The sequence below is a fragment of the Periplaneta americana genome, chromosome 2 (genome assembly GCF_040183065.1).
Source record: "Periplaneta americana isolate PAMFEO1 chromosome 2, P.americana_PAMFEO1_priV1, whole genome shotgun sequence".
Classification (NCBI taxonomy): domain Eukaryota; kingdom Metazoa; phylum Arthropoda; class Insecta; order Blattodea; family Blattidae; genus Periplaneta; species Periplaneta americana.
The window spans coordinates 28,423,443-28,441,267 of record NC_091118.1 but is presented as its reverse complement, the minus strand read 5'-3'; the positions used below and the strand labels follow the sequence as shown (position 1 = coordinate 28,441,267).

The window sequence follows — 17,825 nt, the reverse complement described above, 5'->3', positions numbered from 1 at the left end:
TTGTTGTCTTTCCTTCAGAAACTGCAGAATTTCATGCAAGTAATATCCGTAAAATGACATTCTCCAATCAATATTTCCATTAAAGTTTTCACAGAAAGCTGATTTCCTTATCAATTCAAAGAGAATTCATTAACGAAAACACACTTTTTGAAAATGCTTGGTGCTAGGGATTACTAATACAAAACTCACGACTCTACAAACTGTGCAGAATGCTTTACTAATACCGTCATTTTGAGAGAGAAGCGGATCTTGTTTCCTTTAATGTGAAATTAAACTTGCGCTTTGGCATGTTTGTATCCTTGATTTGTTTCACTTCTGTAGTCCGTTACGAATACGGTTGCCAACTCTCCCGTATTTCCCCTGGATCTCCCGTATTTGTTCAAGTCTCCCGGCTCCCGTATTTGACTGCTTTACAAGGGAAGGGTTTCGGCTCGAACAGGAATTTTTGGTTAATAATTTGTACAGACGCTTACCTCACAATATGTGATGAAGACCGTAAAAAGTATTCATTTGTGTAACTCTCCTTTTGGTTGGTATTGGTCAATACACTTCTTTAAAAATGTAGCCTACATGAGGATTTTCTACAAAATGCATGAAACAGCATGGAGCAGAGTAATAAGCACAACACGCAGAAGCAACACCTGAACAATCTTCTGAACCACAGTCCAGTGCTGAACAATCAAATGCCACCTGAATTACATTTTTGAAGCCCGAGACTTGTTCAGGATTCACGCAACCAGCTGACTGCCAGGGATACTGAAGCATAGGGCGGTATACTGGAGCAGACAACTGGTTATGAATAACAGAGTGCATTTTCATTATAAACACTCGATTTCCCAAGTTAAGTTCTGGATTCTCAGCAAGAGTCCTTACACAATCTGTTATTCTCCGAGCATATATTTTGTATTGTCTATGGAAATAGATATTCAGAGGCTGGATATATTTAGTTGTTTTAGGTGGAATGATCATACATTCCATGTCCTAGCCTTAGAATGATCAATTTATTAAGGTTGCGTCCTTGTGCGCATTCAGTGACTCACACAACAGTATATACTTTTGATTAGCTGCAATACTTTCAGACAGAACGTTGGAGAAAAATGTTCTTAAATGGGCTCTAGACATTTTACCACTCGCACTAGCTTCTAGGCTAGGCTAGGCTTACGGGTAAGATGTCCCACTCCCTTAACTTGTACAGTGCTCTCCCCACCCCTCAACTTGTACAGTGCTCTAACAGACAAACCACACATTACACAAACGAATGCTTTTGGGAGCTTTACAGAGATGTAAAGATGGGCCTGTATACAAATTTTGGATACGAAATTCCTGTTCGAGCCGAAACCCTTCCCTTGTTAGAACGATTTTCTCCCCTATTCTTATGTCACGCAAAGAGCTTTGTTTCAAACTTTTATTTTTACCGATTTATTATATCAATTTGAAATACAATATAAAGAATGCAGAAGGAATGGTTTCTGAAGATATATTCTCCGTTGTTGTTCTAGGGATGTATTAAATGTGCGGTATCTATAGAAGGTAATGCTGTGGATGTCAGTGCTTTCCCCTTTAAAATCAAATAATGCCAATGTTCCAAATTTGACCAAATTAGTAGGTTTTGTTTTAAGCATACCCGGTAGTAATGAGCATGCAGAGAGAATATTTTCTGCAAATCTAATCTTTCAGGCAAAGCTCCCTGTAAAGCAGATTTGAATAATTTCAAGGGAAAAATTGTTCCGGGGCCGGGTATCGATCCCGGGACCTCTGGTTGAATGTACCAGTGCTCTGCCAACTAAGCTACCCGGGAACTCCACCCGACACCGTCTCAACTTTTCCCTTTATATCCACACAACTCGCGTGGGCTGACGAAACGCCAGAGACCCACATCGAGTGCACACAATCTCTGTGTGACTTGGAATTGTGGTTTTCTGTTAACGTACACAGTGACGTATATATTATGCAAAACTAGTCTTTCAGGCAAAGCTCCCTGTAAAGCAGATTTGAATAATATTTTCTCTCATCTATACTAATAATAAATCTGTAGCCAAAATTTGTCTGGTAATTTTCGATTTTCCAAAAATAATTGGTGTTAACATGTATAATTAACCACCCTGAAACCGAAAATACCTTTTTTGAAATTTTTGTTTGTATGTCTGTCTGTCTGGATATTTGTTACCTTTTCACGCGATAATGGCTGAACGGATTTCGATGAAAATTAGAATATAAATTAAGTTCGTTGTAACTTAGATTTTAGGCTATATGGCATTCAAAATAGATTATTTAAAAGGGGGGTTATAAGGGGGCCTAAATTAAATAAATCGAAATATCTCGCTTATTATTGATTTTTGTGAAAAATGTTACATAACAAAAGTTTTTTTAAAAATGATTTCCGATAAGTTTTATTCTATGCAAAATTTTGATAGGACTGATATTTAAGGATATACAAGACTTTTAAAATAACACAATACATTTTCACCGCCGCCTCAGATTATAGCGTTGTTGTTCCTGCAATAACTCCTATGTGCAAAATATAAAATTTTTGAGTAGGAAGAAAAAAAATTATTCATTCCATGGCAATGGTACACAGGAGATCGTGAATTCTTACATTTTCGAAAGAAAGAAATATAATTATTACATATCACTATATATGCTGTATCACTATTTAAATTATTTGAAGGGTTCAGAACCATAGTGGGCCAAGCGCCATTTACTGAATACGTAGAAAACAAGATTTAAAATTAAGTTATTACCATAATTCAATGGAAACATATAGCAAGTAATATAAAGTATACACATTAAAACTAAATGATATGTCAGTCTTCATTAAACTGTGGTTGCATGTAATAACAATTAAGAAACATGTTAAAGGAATTGTCATTGCACCAAATGAGTGGTCTCTGGATCAAAATGATCGCATTTTAATTTTTTTAACACAATTTAAATTAAGTAACATATTAAACGATTTATCCTTCTATCAAACACGAATGTTCCCTGGATCAAATGTCCTATTTTAATTATGTAATTACTTTATATTTATTTCTAACGGGTGCAGCGGAGCGCACGGGTACGGCTAGTGAACAATAAATGGACAGATATTCGAAATAGAAGCAGTAAAGATCTCATAAAAGCTGAAACACAAATTGCAGTCAACTTCAAATATTCCTGCAGAGAATTTTTACAATTTGTAAAAATTGATGTAAAACATCGCCATGAAGCCAAATCTGTAACAAAATACAATGAGGTTTGACTTTGTTAGAATAAGGGGTTTCTTTAATAAATCTAGTGTCATTACTTGTTGATTTCTTGTATAAAATTTTGTCGATTACTTAACCTCCCGTATTTTCTTCCAGTTACGAACTTTATGTAAATAATTATAGAACACCATACATTACATGCATGAACACCAAACAACACCTGAGCACACCACGTGTAGAAATAGGATTTACCAAGCAAGAATGGAAGGAAAAAGGTGTTTAAAACCGGAAAAATATATCACTGCCACCTGGTGGGAACTACATTGAAACTGTCGTTTATGAACCTGAACGAGATATTGGATATAGAAAATCGACGTGTGGCTCGCGACAGGTTCATCTTGGCTGTGAGATAACTGCGCATGCGCGAAATGCGCGGACTTGATTAGTAAAACCTGAACTAACCAAACCTAATCTTCGTATATGCAAGATGTGTAACCGCACACAAAGGGAACTTCTTGATTTGAAATGTGCACGCGAAAATAAATCCAGGTAAGGATCAAGCTGACACTGCATGAGAGGTCCGCGCATGCGCCACAGCCAAACTGTTCCTGTCGCGAGCCCCTCCTGAAAAACGGAACTTTCAGTTCAACGGTCATCAGCACAGAGCACCCTGGGGCTAGCGTCTCTTACCCGCGGAGAACACACTGCACATGGTGCACTCGTAGCTGCTAGTGGGTATGCTCTCTACCTCTTTCTGCTGCACGACGGGGCACACGGAACTGCTCCGCTTACCCTTTGCCTATTTCAGCGAGTGTTGACCACTGTTTTAGTTGATTGAAATGTAATCTGGTCGAAGTAATTTTAAAACAGATGGCGGATTTACAAAACATAAAGCAAACATTTTTATAAAGAGAATTTAAAAAAGGGACGATATGTTAAAAAAAAAAGAGACATTTAGCATTCCGTTCACATTTTTCTGGGGACACCGGACAAGTGGCTGAAAAAAAAAGGTACAATCCCGTTTAGAACTGGCTAGTCTCCCCTAATTGTAATTCAAATTGTATGATTCATTCTCAATTTTATTTCTCCAGGTTACAAATTAATTGTATAAATTAATAATAATAATAATAATAATGATAATAATAATAATAATAGTAATAATAATAATAGTGATTACTTTATTATTATTATTATTATTATTATTATTATTATTATTATTATTATTATTATTATTATTATTATTATTATTATTATTATTATTTGCGGATGACCTCAAAATCTTTCGTAAAATTAATAGTTTGACTGATTATCAAATTCTACAAAATGACATTAATTCAATTTCGCGATGGTCTGTTGAAAATGGAATGAAAATTAATCTATCCAAAACTTTTGTCATTTCCTTCTCACGGAAAAGTACTTCCTTAAAATTTAATTATTCTCTTAGTAATGTCATAATGACTAAGAAAAATAGTATTAGAGATCTTGGTGTCTTACTTGATTCTAAATTATATTTCCATGATCATGTGCAATATATTTATACCCATTCATTAAGAATGCTTGGTTTAATTAGATCTATAACTTATTCTTTTTCTACTCCGATGTGTCTATTAATTATATACTATACATTGGTTAGATCCAAGCTTGAATATGCATCTGTTGTGTGGAACTCCATTACGTCCACTGACTCGGCTAAATTGGAGCATATTCAAAGAAAATTTATTTCCTTGTGTTCTTATAGATTTTTACCGAATTCCGATGACTATAAATATGAGATTAACTGTAAATATTTTAACTGCTGCAGTTTATTTGCCAGACGTCAAGTTCTTGATTATTTATTTTTTTGTAAAGTCATTAAGGGTGATATTGATTGTGACTCATTCATAAGCAATATCAGTCTTCGTATTCCTGCTAAGGGTTTACGATTTCATAACATTTTTTATAATAGAAATTCAAAATCTCTCTCTCTCCGGTCTGCAGAAGTATAAAATATGCTAATTTGCATGGATTAAGCTTGGAACCATTTAATGTGTAGTATACATCTTTTGAGTTTATCATGATATATCCTTACTTGTTATTATTGTTAGATATTGCTATTTATTTTGTTGCATTTGGTCAAAGATTATTGATGACTATTATATTGATTGTATTCCATCTCACTGCCATTTCTATCATTCATTCTCACCATCATTTGTTGTTTTGCACGTTAATATTCTAAATAAATAAAAATAAATAAAATATTATTATTATTATTATTATTATTATAAAATAATGATGAAAGCGATGTGCAAAATAGTGTGAAAGGTAAATAATATTCTTAAAGATGTTGTGAGTTTATTTACTAAATGATAGATTAATATGTACTATTTTATATGTTTGTATATAGCTAAATAATGTAAATAGAAAATAAATAGGAGTCGTGTCTTTTAATAACATTCGTCTTAGATTAGGTTTGGAACACAACAAAATGCCATGCAATTGCTACACTTCCATGCTGTCAGACGAATTTCTCAGAATTCGTAGTTGTGTTGTCATGGCGACATGAAATCTCTGTGTTCCAGGCCTGCCTAATACTTAAGTACGGTTTCATTAAACAAATTGATACAATTAAACCACGACTTAACATGAAACCCCACGCCATTCCTCCTAATATACTTTTTTTCCTTGAATTCCTCTTGCGAAACACATTTACTTACTTCCAATTCAATTAAACGGCAGTTTTTGATCACTGTGACAAAACGTTTATGGTCGCTACGCAGTAAGAGAAAATTGATATCTTAAGACACTGTAAATCAGAATTTGTTATTAAATACCTGAAATGTTCAAGATATATCTATCTACGGAACTATCTGCTTGTCTGTCTGGCTGCCTGTCTGTCTATCTATCTATCTATCTATCTATCTATCTATCTATCTATCTATCTATCTATCTATCTATCTATCTATCTATCTATCTATCTATCTATCTATCTATCTATCTATCTATCTTATCTGTCTATCTGTCTATCTGTCTGTCTGTCTGTCTGTCTATCTATCTATCTATCTATCCATCTATCTATCCATCCATCCATCCATCCATCTATCTATCTATCTATCTATCTATCTATCTATCTATCTATCTATCTATCTATCTATCTATCTATCTATCTATCTATCTATCTATCTGTCTGTCTGTCTGTCTGTCTGTCTGTCTGTCTGTCTGTCTGTCTGTCTGTCTGTCTGTCTATCCGTCCGTCCATCCAATCTGTCTGTCTGTCTGCCTGCCTGCCTGTCTGTCTGTCTGTCTGTCTGTCTGTCTGTCTGTCTGTCTGTCTGTCCGCCCGCCCGTCCGTCCGTCCAACCACCCGTCTGTCTGTATGTCTGTCCATCTATCCATCCAGCCATTCGTTTGTCTGTCCGTCCATTCATCCATCCATCTGTCTGTCCGTCTGTCCATCCATCCATCCATCCATTCATTCATCCGTCTGTCTGTCCGTCCGTCCATCCATCCATCCACCCATCCATCCGTTTGTCTGTCTGTCCGTCCATCCATCCGTTTGTCTGTCTGTCTGTCCTTCCAGCCATCTATCCATCCGTTTGTCTCCCCGTCCATCCATCCATCCATCCGTCCATCCATTCATCCGTTTGTCTGTCTGTCTGTCTATCTGTCTGCATGTGTCTGTTTGTCTACCTACCTGTATATTTTCTTTCATTTCTGTTGAAATTCCCAGAATTTTCATCTCACTGTAGGATTGTGTTAATGACTGTGTGGGTGAATGGGCTCAAATGTGTGGGCAGATTAATCAGTTATGTGAGAGAGTGCGTATTCTTGAATTACAAGACAGAATAAAGTTAACGGAAACGAGAAGTGAAACCAGCTGTGGTTAAGTAAATTTGCAGTTTCTCGGTAAAGATGCTGTGAAATTTATAGTGTAGTGTGTCCATGCAGCACGTTTTCAGATCACAGAAGATATTTAGATAATGGATTGCAAGGATATAATAAGATTAATGGTATTGTTAAAAACATTTGGCAAACAAATGACAGTTGATATCAAAATGGAGCTGAATGGTACTCCGTATGCAAGTAAAATTTGTATTTTGAGCAGGAGGAATTATCTACAGTGGTTCCCAAAGTGTGGGTCTTGACCTGGTGAAGGGTCGAGAGATGATTTACAACATAAAACAACGCTTTATTGACATACCGTATACACTTATGTTGTATTTAGAAACATAAAAGTTAAAAGAAAGAAGTTTCAGTATTTGTAAAGTAAAAAATAATACCATAAATGCGCCGAGAAAGTAGCTTCTCAAATCTGAACCCTGTATTCGATACACACACTGATATCATTTTCAGTTTCAAGGAGATTTCTTTCTTTTGTTTCGATGGCAATCATAGACGAGAAACTTATTTTGCATAAATACGAGTTTGCAAGTGCTATTGTATTGTATTGTACTTATTAACATTCCATGGTACTCATACATGCTTACAGCTAGAATATGGAACAAGTCAAAAAACTTAATACTATTATAAAATCTTAATTTATAGTCACAGTCTAGATGAAATATATACCGACGAGATTTACAATATAGTCTACTAGTACAACACAAAGTTTCAGTATCAATTTCATGAAGTGTTATTGAATGTCATGAATTCACCTACAGAATAGAAGGCGTGAGAAATTAGGTACTTCTTTAATTTGGCCCTAAATAATTTTATGTTTTGAGTTTCATTTTTTATATCGATAGGGAGGCTATTAAAAATTTTTACTGCCATATAACGCACTCCTTTTTGATAGCACGATAGACTTGCCGATGGAGTATCAAAGTCATTTTTGACGTGTATTTATGCTATGAACTGTTGAATTAGTTACAAAGTTTTCACGATTACATACGAGGAAGAGTATTAATGAAAAGATATACTGACAAGCCATGGGCATTATTTGTAGTTTTTTTAAAATAGTCCTACACGATTCCCTAGATTTGGCACCTACTATTATTGTAATTACTCTTTTTTGTAATAGAAATATACTGTTACTATCTGTGGAATTTCCCCAGAATATTATTCCAAAACTCATTACCGAGTGGAAGTATGCAAAGTATATTGTTTTTAAGGTATTGATATTTACTATCTTTTGCATAGATCTAATAGCAAAACAAGCTGAATTTAGTTTGGGAGTAATTTCTGTAATATGATTTTTCCAATTTAACACATTATCGATTTTTAAGCCAAGAAATGTGGTTGTTGTTGTTTCTAATAGGGATCTGTTATTAATTATTGCGCTAGAAATTTGCGACGTTGAATTTGGACAGAATTTAAATTGAATTATGTTAGTTTTGTTACAATTTAATTCCAATTTATTGACTGAGAACCAGTCACATATTTTGAAGAGAATTTCCTCTGTTGAAGATTGGAATGTGTTGGAGTTATTGGCTGTAATTACTATACTTATGTCATCTGCAAATAATATGGGGATGACCTACATCTTTTATTAGGGGGGGGAAAGATCATTTATAAACACTAGAAAAAATAGGGGACCTAATATTGATCCTTGACAGCGTCTGAATGAGATAAAGGTGATGGTGGCGGTGAAATGAGTCCGGGGTTCAGCACCGAAAGTTACCCAGAATTTGCTCATTTTGGGTTTGAGGAAAAACCCCGGAAAAACCTCAACCAGGTAACTTGCCTCGACCGGGAATCGAACCCGAGCCACCTGGTTTCGCGACCAGACGCGCTAACCGTTACTCCACATGTGTGGACTAAATCTGTTTCGATTGTCACTCAAGCAAGAAAATTTTCTTTCGATATCGCATAATATTATTGCTGCGAATTTGAAATAGTTTTTATTTATTATAATCTGGTGCCTTTTCATTATTTAATCGATATTGCACTTCACATAGTTTCGAATATCCAGATTTTTTTTTCAATAAAACACTGTAGTTTTAGTTTATCCCATTTATTGTTACTAACAGCTGATCGTATAGAATGCAAAGTTGTTTCATAACACAAGGTTAAATATTTAAATATTGTGTACGCATGGTTATTGGAGTCGGCAATTTTCTAAACGTATACTTTTCAATTAAGTGTTTAAAATGTGGATTCTAAAATTACTGGAACGATATATTCGCACATAGGGGACAGTCGGGTAGTATCGGACATCGGGTAATATCGGACAGTGCGTTTCTTTCATCTACCACAATATGGTAGTACCTGAATGACATGGTTACGTTTCTCTATGCGACATCACAGAAACGTAACCATGTCAATCAGGTACTATCATCGTGTGGTAGATGAAAGAAACTCACTGTCCGATATTACCCGATGTCCGATACTACCCGACTCTCCCCTATCAGTATTAGACACAAGTCATAGTAAAAATTGAACTGATTCGAAATCATATCACTAAACAATTTCAGATATTCGATGTGTTTTTTCAACGTTTTTGTAAATCACGAGCTAATTAACTTTTTTGTCTAACTTACACACCTTATACTATAAAATAAAGGGTGTCTCCAACTTTTAGCGTCAAAATTATACGAGTGATAGAGAACTCTAAACTGAGAACCAGTGGTCGGAAATGTATATTTCAGGAGATATAAGGTCTTGAACAGGTAATAAGTTTGAAGAATATTTTTGCAAGCTGCTTTAATTTTTTACACACATAAACAATTTACATCTCATAGCAACTATTAGGAAAGTTCAGGATAATAGACAGGGTTTGGAGTTGAATGGGTTACATCAGCTTCTTGTCTATGCGGATGACGTGAATATGCTAGGAGAAAATCCACAAACGATTAGGGAAAACACGGAAATTCTAGTTGAAGCAAGTAAAGCGATAGGGTTGGAAGTAAATCCCGAAAAGACAAAGTATATGATTATGTCTCGTGACTAGAATATTGTACGAAATGGAACTATAAAAATTGGAGATTTATCTTTCGAAGAGGTGGAAAAATTCAAATATCTTGGAGCAACAGTAACAAATATAAATGACACTCGGGAGGAAATTGAACGCAAAATAAATATGGGAAATGCGTGTTATCATTCGGTTGAGAAGCTTTTGTCATCTAGTCTTCTGTCAAAAAATCTGAAAGTTAGAATTTATAAAACAGTTATATTACCGGTTGTTCTGTATGGTTGTGAAACTTGGACTCTCACTTTGAGAGAGGAACAGAGATTAAGGGTGTTTGAGAATAAGGTTCTTAGGAAAATATTTGGGGCTAAAAGGGATGAAGTTACAGGAGAATGGAGAAAGTTATACAACGCAGAGCTGCACGCATTGTATTCTTCACCCGACATAATTAGGAACTTAAAATCCAGACGTTTGAGATGGGCAGGACATGTAGCACGTATGGGCGAATCCAGAAATGCATATAGAGTGTTAGTTGGGAGGCCGGAGGGAAAAAGACCTTTGGAGAGGCCGAGACGTAGGTGGGAAGATAATATTAAAATGGATTTGAGGGAGGTGGGATATGATGGTAGGGACTGGATTAATCTTGCTCGGGATAGGGACCAATGGCGGGCTTATGTGAGGGCGGCAATGAACCTCCGGGTTCCTTAAAAGCAAGTAAGTAAGTAAGCATGCAACTATTCAAAGTGGTGATCACCAGCCTTGATACATCAGAACAATGCACGACATTTTGCTCCACTCTCTTAAATATCCCTGGTGTGTGTTGTACAATGAGGCAGGCAGGTAAGAGTCTGTTGCCAGGTGATCATGGATATGAAGTGGGCAATGTTACAACCACATTCTCTTGCAAACAACAAGATATTTAATGTTTTATTTCCAAACAACATACATCTCACAGCAACAACTTAGAGCTCAGAGTAGTTCTTGAAAATGGCGACCATCTGTCTCAATACATGCATTACAACGACGCTTGAAAGTTTGCAAGCAATAAGCAGTTGTTTGTTGTGCAAATTAAAGCAGCTTACAGAAACTTCCCTCACATACACTTTCAAGACCTCGTAGCGTCCAAAATATCCATTTCCGACCATTGGTTCCTTATGTTAAAATGTTGTTGTTTTCTAATTCCAGGCGTTTGACAATAAAGTCATTTGACCTCTTGCACTCCAATATTTTTCAAAGATATTATCATGTTCAGCCGCTGAAGCACAGATTTTGAGGTGTTCCGAATCCATTTCTTGGTTTGAGTTGCACAATGGGCAGTTAGGGGACTGATATATTCCAATTCTGTGCAGGTGCTTGGCCAAACAATCATGACCTGTTGCCAATCTAAATGCAGCTACAGACGATTTTCGTGGTAAATCGGGAATTAACTGTAGATTATGACGCAGAGAGTTCATTTTTTTCCCTTGAGATTGTGTTAACAAATTTTGTTTAGTAGTACCATCTACTTAGATGGGAGGAAATATTAAAATGGATTTGAGGGAGGTGGGATATGATGATAGAGACTGGATTAATCTTGCACAGGATAGATACCGATGGCGGTTGTTGTTGTTTTCTAATTCCAGGCGTTTGACAGTAAAGTCATTTGACCTCTTGCACTCCAATATTTTTCAAAGATATTATCATGACCAGCCACTGAAGCACAGATTTTGAGGTGTTCCGAATCCATTTCTTGGTTTGAGTTGCACAATGGGCAGTTTGGGGACTGATATATTCCAATTCTATGCAGGTGCTTGGCCAAACATTCATGGCCTTTTGCCAATCTAAATGCAGCTACAGACGATTTTCGTGGTAAATCGCGTATTAACTGTAGATTATGACGCTTATGTGAAAGCGGCAATGAACCTTCGGGTTCCTTAAAAGCCATTTGTAAGTAAGTAAGTAAGTACCATCTACTTAGCAATATCGTCAATTGCTTTTGCTTTGTCTTTTGGCTTACGCCTTTTGAGTTTGGTTTTGCAATATTTCTGACAAGATTACCGTTCCACGACTTCTTCGTCGTGCTGATGAGAACCGAATAGTTCGAAACCGGAGATTCGCAAACTGGGTAAAAGAATATCGTCCCATTTTGTGTATCGCAGGCCATAGCCTTTGGAAGATTCAAAGAGTGCAAAGGATAATACCAAATGCAATTAAAGGATCAAACCTTTGGCAAAGGTCCACGAAAACACAAACTTGTATTTCAAGAGTGTAAATTCTATTTGTTGTTTTGCGTTTTCTCTGTTTCGGCTTCAGTTCGCCTCTTCAGCTAGAGAAGTATGATGACAAAAATTCTGTCGATCACTACTCTAGGACAGAGTGGAGAAGGAAAAATCTCTAACGAGAAATCCCAAATTGTAGAAATTTTGTTTGTTGAAGTCGAAATAAATGTTAAAATGTTCAGTTTAGAGTCGTCTATAATCTATATAATTTTGACCCTAAAGCTTGGCTACACCCTGTATTTTCGTCCTTAACTGAAACGTAGTCATCTCTGAAGTCTTTTACAAGCACAGGCAAAGATACAGATTTTATTGGCGGCATTTTAATACATCTTCACAGTACCTTCGCTAGATCACAACTGAAATTATGGAAGGTTTACTTTTTAAACAGAAAATAGGCGTGCTGTGTCGAAATAATCTATTATAATGCAGTAAACCAGGGCTGGGAGGCAAGAGCGGATTCTACTCTCTCACGGGGAGCCATATGATTCCTCTTCATCCCTTTTCTTCCCCGCGGAACACCGCGCAGCATTGATTCATTGACGGATGAATATTAAGCGTCCCGGTTTAGAGTCTGGTTCCGCTCCCAGTGCCCAGGCCTGTAATACACCCATTCGCACCCATTGAACTTCGAATGAACAGAGCTCCCTTCACGCCACGTCTTTCATTTTGCACATGAACCTGAACAGTGACCGGCAATTGCTGTATTTGATATTGGTGAAGAATATTATATGAAAGATTGTTTGTTGCAGCGACGCCTACAGAAAGAGTTGATGTCGTTAATGAAAGAACCTCCTCCAGGAGTTACCGTAGATGCAGAAGGTGCTGGACAGAATCTCGCGCAGTAAGTAGCATGAAGGATGAAGACAGTTTATAGTTATTGACCTAGAAAATCTAGGCGTTTGGTAATGAATGCCTCAAAAGCATACTGGGAATATTTTGACCATAAATTGTGTCTAATGAAGAATTTTAGAAAACAGTCACAGTCCAATCGGATAACAGATCAACATAAGAAAATGACAATGGATTGGCCACACACTACTTTAAGATCACCAGATTTTTTCCACAATTTCCAGGGATGGGTATCGAATATGAAAACACACACAGGTACTGTAGATTCAGAGTAGAAACATGCATGCGGGACTGACAAATCAGCAGTGGCGTAGCATGAATTTTGAGCAGGGGAAGCTAACTCAAGTTGTCTTTTAAAATAAATAGTAGTCGATGTCAAGTCAGCAGTCCGAAGATTGGTTGGAACCTCGTAAGTAACAGCAATAAGGCATCACCTCAAATGGTAGTAAAATATGATTCCATGGTTTACACATATCTCTAAGAAATGGACATATACAGTACGTATAATTTAAGATTAGCTCACTCCCTGTCATATTTAAAAAAAAAACACAATATTAACGGTCAGTAGATAGTGTTAGTAAAATTACATCAGTCAACGTTAAAAGTCACCGGCGTAGCTCTGTCGGCTAAGGTGCTTCCCTGCCGATGCGGAGTTGTGTTCGGGCGCGGGTTCGATTCCCGCTTGGGCTGATTACCTAATTTGGTTTCTTCCGAGGTTTTCCCCAAACGTAAGGCAAATGTCAGGTAATCTATGTCGAATCCTCGGCCTCATCTCGCCAAATACCATCTTGCTATCACCAATCCCATCGACCCTAAATAACCTCGTAGTTGATACAGCGTCGTTAAATAATCAAGTAAAAAAATCAACGTTAAAATCTTTATCAGAAGATTATTTTTGACTATAATAATTAGTCTCAGGAACTGTTATTTCAGGCATTATTTATTATATCAGCCACAGTGCACACTAACACTTCAACTGAACACAACTCACGAAAGGGATAACTCGGAAGCTAATTCTTTCCAATGCTAAAGCTAGCTTCTTGCGAGCCTTGCAACCAGGGTAGTTTAGTTAGAAAGGGATGGAAAATCTGCGGGGTGCGTTACGCAGAAGAATGTGTGAAAGAAACGAGTCTGTGGAGAGGATTGGAAGCTGGTGTGTGCAGGCTTCATGTTTACTGCTGCATCACAAATCATCCTGAACTGCCGCATGACATCATTTAAGGTGTACATATAAATTGTATTAAAATTAATAAATAATTTTGTTCATAAACTGCAGTTTATTATGGAGTTATTAACTGGGGAAGCTGAGCTTTTTAGCTTACATTGACGCTACGCCACTGTAAATCAGTTGTTGGGCAGACCAAATGATGTCACCAACATGATAAAACAAATATACATACTCAGTCAATTGTAATTGCTTTCCTTCCATAATGCAGATTGCTCTTCCTGTGAAACATTTGTACATTTCTGTGCTCTGTTTCAGGTGGATAATAAACATGGAAGGAGCTCAGGGAACGCTGTATGAAGGGGAACAGTTCCAACTACAATTTAAATTTAGTCCAAAATATCCATTCGACTCACCAGAGGTCAGTATCTGCTATAGAGATTTAAAACTTGGCAAAGAATAGTTATACGATGAAAGAGTAATGGAACAGAGAAAAATTCTCTCCGGCACCGGGATTTGAACCCGGGTTTTCAGCTCCACGTGCTGATGCTTTATCCACTAAGCCACACCGGATACCCATCCTGGTGTCGGACAGAATCATCTCAGTTTAAGTTCCAACTCTTGGGTTCCCTCTAGTGGCCGCCCTCTGCACTACATCATAGAGTCTATGAACGTAGGACTAAAGTCCACACATGTGCTGAGGTGCACTCGTTATGAGTGACTAGTTGGCGGGGATCTGACGGAATAAGTGCCGTCTTAAATCACGAAGTGATTTACGCATATCATATATATTATTTTAATGTACCGAAGTACATATGATATTTCCATACAGATATTCTGCGTCATTATACGATGAAAGAGTAATGGAACAGAGAAAAATTCTCTTTGGCACCGGGATTTGAACCTGGGTTTTCAGCTCTATGTGCTGATGCTTTATCCACTAAGCCACACCGGATACCCATCCTGGTGTCGGACAGAATCGTCTCAGTTTAAGTTCCAACTCTTGGGTTCCCGGTGCCGGAGAGAATTTTTCTCCATTCCATTACTCTTTCATCGTATGATGACGCAGAATATCTGTATGGAAATATCATATGTACTTCGGTACATTAAAATAATATATATGATATGCGTAAATCACTTCGTGATTTAAGGCGGCGCTTATTCCGTTGGATCCCGGCCAACTAGTCACTCATAACGAGTGCACCTCAGTACATGTGTGGACTTTAGTCCTACATTCATAGACATCTATGACGTAGTGCAGAGGGCGACCACTAGAGGGAACCCAAGAGTTGCAACTTAAACTGAGACGATTGTGTCCGACACCGGGATGGGTATCTGGTGTGGCTTAGTGGATAAAGCATCAGCACACAGAGCTGAAAACCCGGGTTCAAATCCTGGTGCTGGAGAGAATTTTTCTCCGTTCCATTTCTCTTTCATCGTATGATGACGCAGAATATCTGCATGGAAATATCATATGTACTTCGGTACATTAAAATAATATAAAGAATAGTTAGATAAATAGTTAAGTAGGTAGGTAGGAGGTAAAACAGGTAGACAAACAGATGAATAGTTGGATTGGCGAATTAATTTATTACTTGACTAACGGTGGATGGTTGAAGTCATTTATGGATTCTTTAACTAACTGACTCACTAATGGATTGATGGTTGGTTTAGTTTATGGATTAATAAATTGAAGGAGTGAGAATGATACAATCCTAAGCCACACAGACAAAATCTTACAGAAGAGCATATTGAAGGTTTAGAGGCCAGTGGTATTAGGTGCTGTATAATAATTTCTACAGCGTATACTTACATCATTTGGTCCACACCTGTGGAGTAACGGTTAGCGCGTCTAGCCGCGAAACCAGGTAGCCCGGGTTCGATTCCTGGTCGGGGCAAGTTACCTGGTTGAGGTTTTTTTCCGGGGTTTTCCCTCAACCCAATATGAGCAAGTGCTGGGTAACTTTCGGTGTTGGACCCCGGACTCATTTCACCAGCATTATCATCTTCATCTCATTCAGACGCTAAATAACCTAAGATGTTGATAAAGCGTCGTAAAATAACCTACTAAAATAAAAATACATCATTTGTAGAGTAACTTTTGTAATATTTTACTGGTAGTTTCCAAATATGTATAAGAAATGAATTTGCACAAAAAAACATTTTTCTTAAAAGTGTGGCTTTGGACTATCTCATTCTCACCTCTTCAATTGTTTGACTGGTATATTGATTGATTAATTGATTGATTGGTTGATTGATTGATTGATTGATTAGCATTAACTGCAGGATTGAGAGATGAGTAGAACCACGGACGAAAGCATTAATTGAAGGATATATTGAATGACTGATGGATGAATGGATTGATTGATTAATAGATTGATGAGTAATGAGGTAAATGGATCGATAATAAATTTATTGATTGATTACTGGTGAATGAATTGATGGATTTACTTAATTGTGCACCAATATGCCTGGGTTAAATCCCAAATCTCTCCGCAATGACATATGAAGAGAAGGCATATGTCACTGTCGATAGTGATTCGTCCATCGAATGGGGATGTCAAGCATGGTGGCCTCCTTGGTGCTATTCGACAGAAATAGGCTACATTCCGGCACTGTGTTTCCATTAATTTATTTACTTTTTTGTTCCAAATAAACTCAGGAATCACCTTCATAAACTGGAGGAGAATTTCGTAAATCACCCTGTATATAAATGAAGGAAACAGGATAAAAAAAAAATAGAAAGTAGATTAAATAAATTGTGGAAAAGATTAGAGTTGAATAAAATGAATTAGGAATTCAGTTGACCGAAGCGACATGGTACACAATTTTGTACCATTGTAATATTCTCTTGACAAGTCTTTTTAGACTTTCATCTGACAGCCACTTCAGTTAAAACAGATTGAGAGGAAACTGTTACTTTGTGGTGTTTCAGGTAACATTCATTGGTCCGAACATTCCAGTCCATCCCCATGTATACAGCAATGGCCACATCTGCCTGTCGATCCTCACAGAGGATTGGTCACCTGCGCTCTCTGTCCAGTCAGTGTGCCTCAGTATTGTTTCCATGCTCAGCAGTTGCAAGGAGAAGGTTTGTACACCATTTGCTGCTATTCCTGGCCTACAGGATTCAGCTAGGTACACTGAATATTCATAAAGTACAGGGCATATCAAAAGTCCGGTAACACTTTCAATATTTTATTACACAAAAACTACTAATGATAGCACTTTCAAACACACGTCAGTTTAAAGTCAAACTCTCAAAGTTCTGTTTACACCTTACAGAGATTCAATGTGTGAACCACGAGTGACTCGGCAGATGTCCAAACGATAATCAAACTCTTCCCGTACCCTTTTCATTTAGTTCCTCTAAATCACGTGGCAAAGGCGGTACAAACACACGGTCCTTTAGTTACCCCCATAGAAAAAAGTCACATGCAGTCATATCGGGTGACCTTGGTGGCCATGTCATGAAAAATCTGTCCCTTACTCCAGCATGTCCTATCCAACGATCAGACATCTCCGTATTCAGGTAAGCACGAACT

General features: G+C 37.2%; 1 protein-coding gene and 1 non-coding gene across 3 annotated transcripts in view; one reads left to right on the top strand and one right to left on the bottom strand.

Annotated features, from left to right (window-relative positions):
• LOC138691309 (ubiquitin-conjugating enzyme E2 W) overlaps window positions 1-17,825 on the top strand; it is an 83,454-nt gene that overhangs the window by 44,291 nt on the left and 21,338 nt on the right. For both annotated transcript variants that reach the window (XM_069813168.1, XM_069813176.1), the window contains exons 2-4: window positions 13,016-13,107; window positions 14,599-14,701; window positions 17,216-17,371. In XM_069813168.1, coding sequence (XP_069669269.1) covers window positions 13,016-13,107; window positions 14,599-14,701; window positions 17,216-17,371 — 351 coding nt within the window. The remainder of the gene's footprint in view (window positions 1-13,015; window positions 13,108-14,598; window positions 14,702-17,215; window positions 17,372-17,825) is intronic.
• TRNAH-GUG (transfer RNA histidin (anticodon GUG)) lies at window positions 14,782-14,853 on the bottom strand. The gene has a single exon. It is a non-coding gene; the product is annotated as a tRNA-His (tRNA).